We start from the raw sequence: 8,161 nt of genomic DNA, 5'->3' as shown, positions 1-8,161 counted from the left end.
TTGGTTCCCCATAAAATGCATGAACATGAAAAATGTAATCACATTTTAACAAGTGGTGTGATGTGCCTCAAGTATGCCTACCAATCAGATTTTTTGAGGGCAATATTTTGGTCGACACCTTCTCCAAGGACTTGAACATGTAGTACAGCATGTTGTGGTGTTCAGAATACTTCTTCAGGTCGGCAATAAGGACTTCAAGACGAGAGAGGTCCCACTTAAGCTGTTTATTAAGCAATAGGGGTTACAGTTGTGATACAAAGTATTGACTGACTCAGCTGAGATGTCATGGTCTCAGCCGAGGTATTATGTGCTTCAGTGGTCCACAGACTGCACACAGTTAGCTGGTGAGTGCGCCGGCAACGGTGAGTTCACCGGTGAGTGCGCCGACTGCGTTGAGTGCGCCGGCAACGGTGAGCCACTGGTCTCCTTCTTTGTGTTGGTTTCTGGTTGGAGAGAGACAGACTTTTTACTTTGCCAGGCTCCCATCACCTGTCGCTGCAACAGGTGAACCATCCCGCTGCCGGATGAACGAAGGACTTTCTTTCTGCTATTATACTTATACACAAGCTAACCACGGAGATACAGCGCAGCCCTCAACGCGGCCGGTGATTTTGATAGTGCTTATCACTGACGAGTGTTGTTGACAGCTTTTGGCAACACATCACATGCGCCGCCAGGGGTGAACAGACCTTGGACCCCTGTTGTACACATTCAAACATAAATGCTGGCTTACTGAGGATTAGCCATTAACAGAGCCAAAAAAAAGAGCATACAAACCAAAAACACAGAGTAAACAGGACAGGAAAAAGACTCCAATTCCCAGAATTGTAGAGAATCCGTCCCTTTTCACAGTTCGGTGTGAAGTTGTCACAGACTCCCCTGTCGCTACATTGGTCAAATGTTAAAACCATGCCCTCTGACATTAATCAGAATTAAAATAGCCTGGACCTCAAGTTGCTATAAGGGGACACATTTTCTTGCCCTGCCCGTCAGCGCAGCACAGCCGGCAACCCGATCCAATTCTACACACAAGGACCTGATTCCACTGAGTAAGGTTTGAAATCTTGGCAGATCTAGATCTAGATTGAGATATTGTATGTAGGATACTGCTCCATGGGCACTGGCTGCTGGCTGCCCTGCGGTGTCCCCTCCGGTGCATGTGTGTGTGTAGGAGGGGGTGCGCAGACCTTCAGATATGTGTGATTTGAATTTTTGAGTAGGATTGCATTGTGTGAAACATTGATACATATACATGCATTTAGGGTGCTCCTCTTCTTTTTCTTCTTCTTAATTTTATTTTATTTTTACTTTATTTTATTTTATTTTATTTTATTGTGTTAATGACTTGAAGTTGATATATATATATGTCGAACACCAAAGATGATTGTTTTATCATTTAGTTTTGTGTGAAGGGAACTGTGCGTTTATTTACATGCACTGAAGGTGAGCAAAGTCCCATGACATTATGACAAAGTGAGTCCAAAGTGGCTGAACACTCCCTTACTCTTTCCAAACTGAGTCAAGCCTCATGCGCTCATGCACTTCATCAAATTCCAAAATCATCACAACTAGCATTTGCAACCAGCTGCCCAGTCTCAACCTTGCTGTTATCTTTCATATCATACACACCTTCAGCTGGGGCAGCTCCCACTCTCCCCCTACCTACCTGCCTTGGGCAAACTGCAGAGGCTCTGAACATTCCAACTATACACAAATGTCACAAATAAAGTTTAGATTTCTCTGTCAGCACAATTAATTTTTTTGGGGAGTTTAGGGTGCAGGTTGTGGGTGCAGTTGTCATTTGTTCAGTCCATCTGAAGGTGTCTTTGCTCCCTAGTGATTTACCACAATGGCTTTGAACATCCCTGGTGTGGTTGCTGTGGCACTGTTCTACCTCCTGATTCTGGGAACAGGGATTTGGGCATCCAGAAAGTCCAGAAGGACTAAGAACAAGAGTAGTGGAGACCAGACAGAAGTTGTGCTTCTTGGAGACAGGAGTATCAACTTGTCAATAGGGATTTTCACAATGACTGGTAAGTTATTGTTGTTCGATAGTTGTATTTGTATTCCTCCGACTGACCTGTTGGTCAATCAACCAAAATTTAGGAATTACCCAATACCTGGCACAGTGGTAAACTATAGCTTTTGAGTATTTGTGCCTAAATACTGTTTTGTTTTGCTTTTTGCATTAATAGTGATTCTCATTTAATTCTGTACTGTAACTGTTTCTCAGTAATTTCCCTCGGTATTATAAACTTTTATCTTATCTAATCTTATCTTATCTTATCGCATTGCAGCTACATGGGTTGGAGGCGGTTTTCTCCTTGGTGTGGCGGAAGCTATATATGTTCCTAACATGGGACTAATATGGGCACTTATGCCTTTACAGTACTCTGTGTCCTTTATAATCGGTAAGAGAACTTTACAGATTTTACAGTAAGAGGAAATTACATTGCAACATAAAATTATTGTCATCTTGGTAGGCCTCACATATCGGTAGTGACAATTTGTGTCAAAAATGTGTGTTTAATAAAGTGCATAGAAATTAGATAGCAAGTACTGGTTAGTAATGGTCTAATGTTGTGGAAAAATAACTATCTGTGTGTATGATCAATCAAATGTGTTTTATATTCGTGTTTAAGTTAATCATATATATTATATTTATCCATGATCGAACATTCAATAACCAATCAAAGCTTTAATTAATTATATATATATATATATCCATAACCGTAAACATTTATTAACCAATCAATGTGTTTAGTTGCATTTCAAATATACTCTGTAGTGAGAGGTACAAAATGATGTGTGTTACTTGGGCCTTCTCCACATAAACCTGGAGATTGTTTAGGGTTACATTGTGCTTGTTGTCGCCTTTTGTATCTCTGTGCTGTGACTGGGAGCGGACGCCCAGAGGCGCCTCTGACGCCCTGGAACCATCCAATCCCTACGTGGTTTCTTTTGGCTGTATAAGAAATCATGTCATGCATTGTATCTTGGTCTTTTCGGTGTAAAACCTGAAGTTGACCCACTGCAGTGTAAAGAAATAAATTGATTCTTCATTTTTACTCCTGAGTCTCATCCATTGTCTCACCACATCTAATATTCTGTACAAGGTGGTCATTTCTTTGCCAAGCCCATGAGGGACAAGAAGTACATCACCATGATGGATCCGTTCCAGATCAAATATGGAAATGTCCTTAGCGGTGCACTAGTACTTCCTGCTCTGCTGGTGGATGTGCTGTGGGTCTCCTGCACTCTGCTTGGCTTAGGTAAATTTGCTTCCCCTAATTTAAATATAACATTGTAAACAGTGCTTGCAAATAAAGTATTTCAAATGTTTATATTCATGTTTTTGGCGTTTTTCCACCAGGAGTGACTATGAGTGTGATCCTGGATTTGCCGTACATTTATTCGGCATGCGTGTCATCAGCCGTGGCCATTATCTACACTTTGTTAGGAGGTCTTTATTCTGTGGCCTACACTGATGTAATCCAGCTGCTTCTTGTGTTCATCAGTCTGGTGAGTTACAACGGCAACATTTTCTACATATTTACCTACAGTATGTCTTAGTGCCACTATCAAGACTCTTGGTTATGACACTGATGACTTCAGGCTCAATAACATTGTGGGTCCAATAATAAATTCAGTAAAGAAGTTAACCCAAGGATAAACTATTCCATTGTATGGACTAGATAAATATAGATCAGATAATAATTACTGTACAAATAAAATCAGCCATTTGAGGGGGTGGTAGAACAATTTTACAAGATTCTATGTGTGTTCGGGGTAAAAACCAAGACTTGGAATACTTTTTGATGTTTCTATCCTGTTTCCTTGTTACTATCCTAGTCAACACCACATTGTAATTTGGGTCAATTAGAAAGGAGCAGAGGACCAGGTCTTATTGACCAGCATGGAGGAATGCACTCCTGATGTGAACAGCCTGCGGCACGATTTCCGCTGCAAGGCTCTTCAGCGTTAAGTGTGTCCAGGGCAGCAAAAAAGACATGAGACAGTGTTTGATAGATGATACTGTTGATAATGCAAGTCATCGGTGACTTGCATACATAACTTCTTGGACTTCATGCGTTTAGCTTACTGTCTTTCAAACTCATCTGTCTGCAGTGGCTGTGCGTCCCTTTCCTTCTACTCAACCCCATATCTACAAACATTGTCCAGACAGCTTTCAACCACACACACCATCAGGCCTGGTTAGGAAGTCTGGACCAAGACCAAGTGTGGACCTGGATTGATGACTTCTTGCTGCTGGTGAGTTCGATCATACTAGTTTTTCCCACCACCAAGGAGATTTTCATTTCTGTCTGTGCGCAGTTAGCAGGATATCTCAAAAGTCTAAGAAAAACAGACCAAGAGTAATTAATTATTGAGCCTATTTAGAGTTTGGGCAATTTGATCAACACTTGCCATGAAAACATTCACATTGCTGGCTCTCTCTCCCCTGAAGAAGGGGAGAGTAGAACTTGCCGCAAGCGAACACAGGCTGAGGCAGGTTAGATGCTAAGTCATTCTCTTGACCCCTGACCTGTTAATAGTTACTGTGAAACCCCGCCTGACAGGGAACTACTACCAGACAGTACTGTGTGTGTGAATGTGAAGTCATTAATGATTCTTCAAAGTATTACTTGTCAATGATGTCATTAATAATCATCTCCCACTAATGCAAGTAAAACATTTAATATATAAAATGTAAATGACAAGTACAGACACAAGAGGCGAATGAAGCAATGGTGATCATTTCAACTCCAGACAAACACAAAAACACACACTGCTCTCCAATTATATTGTGTAGGAAAGTATATTGGAAAGCGTCTCCCTGGTTGGAATGACGTTCTGGTGCTGAGTTATGTGGATTGGAGTCGATTAGGCCCGGTGTAGTTCATCTTTGAGTCTCACTTGCGTCACAATCATGTTGAGATTTAGATCACCCTTACGGCTCACGGTTACAGAGAGAGAGCTATATATGTCAAGATACGTCATAAAATTAAATTCTTTGAGGCTGTACTGGAGCAGCAGCAAATAAACAAGCATAAACGTTATGTCAGATTGTTTATTTAGATCACACAGTTTTTCGAGCTGTTTATGAATGTTTACTCGTCCTGTCTTGGGCCAAGTCCTGTACTCATAGTAAGAACAGAACGTTTAACATAAGTCTGACCATGCAGCAGGGTTGATTGTTGCTGATGGTAATTCTGCCATTTTGTTTGCAGTTACAAATTGGTGATTTATTTGAAGTAATCTGCTTCATCTTTTATTCTCCACTTCTTTAGGCTTTGGGTAGTCTGTCATTTCAGTGCTTCCACCAGAGGACGCTGTCTGCCTCCTCTTCCCAAAAGGCCCAGTACACCTGCTATGCTGCAGCACTTGCCATTGCTATCCTGGGGATCCCTCCTGTCTTGGTTGGGGCTGTGGCTGCCTCCACAGGTGGGAATTATTCTAAAAAAAACAGACCAAACAAAGCACTGACAAAAAGCACTTACGGTATTTAAGGGCCAACAGCCAGTTATGGTCTTCGGAGGAATTTCTCTGAGATTGGCCTCTCAAGATTGTCCCTCAGCTGGGTTGACTTCTTCCAACTAGAGTGTGGAGGTTTGTACCCCGGAGTGGCTCAAGGTTCAATGCTGGGACCCCTACTTAAAGACCCAACTCTATCAACTAACAATTTCACACCTAATATCTACCTACATCAAGACTGAAAACTATCTCTATCGATACCTCCGCCAGGCTCTGCCCCATGGCACCTACAACAACTTGCTTCTTGTTGTTCTCTCCGCAGCTAGCTCTGTGCTTGTGTGTGTTGTGTGCCGCAGTTTCATCGAAACTGCGGCACTGCGAGTTAGTCAGAGCTTTGGAGGCATGTTGTTGTTTTAAATAGCTTTCCTTTACTCTTTACCCTGAGGGGCCAGATGGCAGGTGTTTGCCCTAGATCAGTGGTTCTCAAACTGTGGTTCATGTAGACCAGTGAAGCACCCCCTGGAGGACCCTTCAGTTGTTTTAACTGTAGAGATTCCCTGCCCACCCGACGTTCTGAGAATCTGAGTTTTACCATTATGCATAAACATATTTGTTTAAATAGCTGTGATTTAAATGTTAAATGTACCTACACCCAGAAAAGCTCTGTACTTTACATTACATTACAATCATTTGGCAGACGCTTTTATCCAAAGCGACTTACATTACATTATATCACCACCCTTCGCAGAGGGGGGAGCAATTGAGGGTTCGGTGCCTTGCTCAGGGGCACCTCGGCAGGGACTCGAACCGGCAACCCCCCGGTCCTTAAGCGGGAGCTCTACCCACGCGACTACTGCCTCCCTGTACTTACTGTCAGTCCTTAATAAGATAAAGAACTGAATGAATGAGCATTATATTCAGTGCTGGATATGGATGTGTTTGCTGTGGATGTGTTTTTGGATATGGCCACTCATATGGATACTTTAATCGGAATACCAATTTTAAGTTAATTTTCTTTTGTCCAGACTGGAACCTGACGGAGTACAGGTATGGCTCTCCGTATGAACATGGCGAGGGGACTCTGATCCTCCCCCTGACTCTGCAGTACCTCACCCCGTCTTATATCTCAATTATTGGGATCGGAGCTGTGGCTGCTGCTGTCATGTCATCCACAGACTCTGCCCTGCTATCAGCGACTTCTCTTTTCTGCTCCAACATCTACAAGAACATCTTGCGGAAACAGGTGAAGGAAATATTGAAAGAAAGCATTCAGAGAGTGCTTGTCTTTGCCAAAGCTGCACAGTTTTTAAATGCATTATTTTTTCATTATAAAATGTTTCTATTTACGTTAATTTAAAAATGTGGATAGTTTTTAATTAGGTGTATGTTTTTAAAGTTTGTATTGTTTTATTCCTTCTGTGTCTCCAGGCATCAGACAATGAGATACAATGGGTGATTCGGGCCACAGTTGTGGTTGTGGGGGTGCTTGGTACATCCCTAACATTCTACACCAAGAGCGTCCTGGTCCTGTGGATTCTTGGAGCGGATGTTTCCTACACTCTTATTTTCCCTCAGCTGGTTGCTGTGCTCTTTTTTAACGTGTCAAATGGTTACGGTGCAACTATAGGTTACTTCACAAGCCTGATTGTAAGGATTTTGCTGGGAGAGAAGTCTGTTGGTCTCCCTGTTATTCTCTCTCTTCCAGGATGTATAATGGAAGATGGGATTTACGTCCAAAAGTCCCCTGTCAGGACCATTTCCATGCTCATCACATTTTTTACCATCTTGCTTTTTTCCATACTGGCTTCATTAATGTTCAACCATGGCCTGATTCCTGAGAGCTGGGACCATTTCAAAGTAAAATGTAATGTGCCTACATCACCAGTGGATGCAGTGAGAAAGGACCGCAAAGAGGAAACTGGAAGCGATGCTGAATGTGACAAACCCAGAGATGGAATGGTATTACAGCCAATGTTGAATATTTGAACATTGGTAATCAGTGCACTGCTACAACAACACCCCCTTGAAGCACATTGATAGCAGAACTGGGGCTGTGCTTATTTGTTCCAAGTCCACCATAGTCCCAAAAGTCATTATGGCTTCCCCGTTCCCTTCTCCAGTCAAGTGAAGAGCCTCTGTGTCACTCTGTATAGCACCCTTTCCTTTGCATCCTGCATAAAAAAACATCACCCAAACTGTTTTCTTCCACCTTTGCAATATTTCCAGACTCTGCCCAGCCATGTCTCAATCCAGTTCTGAAATCATGGTCCACCCATTTGTCACATCCCGCATTGATTCTCTAGCCTCCCCACTAAACTGCTTTACAAACTTAAAATCATTTGCAACTCCTGATCCAACCACTTGTCCCTTGTTCTAATCGATTACAAAAAACATCTGCCCACTTATCTTTCTGACCTCCTCCTGGAGTACACCCGCTCTTGCTCCCAGTGCTTATCCTCAGCTGGTCTTCTGAAAATCCCCCCCCCCCCCTCCCGCCTTAGCACCATGGTTGCTAGGGCTTTCAACTGCACCGCTCCCGGCCTCTGAAACTCCCTGACCCCCCACACATTTCACAGTCTGAGGCCATATCTGCCTCAAAACTCACCTGTTCAAACTGGGCTACTCACTGTACTCTGTGTTCCCCTTATCTCCCTACACAGTGTTACTGTTTTATCCCCCTCCTATT

The 8,161-nt window shown here is 42.8% G+C and overlaps 1 protein-coding gene across 2 annotated transcripts; it reads left to right on the top strand.

Annotated features, from left to right (window-relative positions):
- Positions 1 to 949: 949 nt before the first annotated feature.
- LOC142994583 (high affinity choline transporter 1-like) lies at positions 950 to 7,931 on the top strand. 2 transcript variants are annotated; one of them, XM_076145320.1, is made up of 9 exons: positions 950 to 1,049; positions 1,838 to 2,033; positions 2,298 to 2,411; positions 3,117 to 3,272; positions 3,374 to 3,522; positions 4,129 to 4,272; positions 5,292 to 5,445; positions 6,501 to 6,718; positions 6,904 to 7,931. In XM_076145320.1, the coding sequence occupies exons 2-9, from the start codon at positions 1,850 to 1,852 to the stop codon at positions 7,459 to 7,461; spliced, it is 1,677 nt and encodes a 558-aa protein (XP_076001435.1). In that variant the 5' UTR covers positions 950 to 1,049; positions 1,838 to 1,849; the 3' UTR covers positions 7,462 to 7,931. The 2 variants fall into 2 exon arrangements, with proteins under 2 accessions (XP_076001435.1, XP_076001436.1); XM_076145321.1 differs by having other exon boundaries at positions 950 to 1,054.
- The last annotated feature ends 230 nt before the right edge of the window (positions 7,932 to 8,161 follow it).

This window comes from Genypterus blacodes, unplaced genomic scaffold, assembly GCF_046128005.1.
Source record: "Genypterus blacodes isolate CSIRO-AG114 ecotype Tasmania unplaced genomic scaffold, CSIRO-AGI_Gbla_v1 ptg000030l_1, whole genome shotgun sequence".
NCBI classification, from domain to species: Eukaryota; Metazoa; Chordata; class Actinopteri; order Ophidiiformes; family Ophidiidae; genus Genypterus; species Genypterus blacodes.
This window is presented reverse-complemented; position numbering and strand designations above follow the sequence as displayed.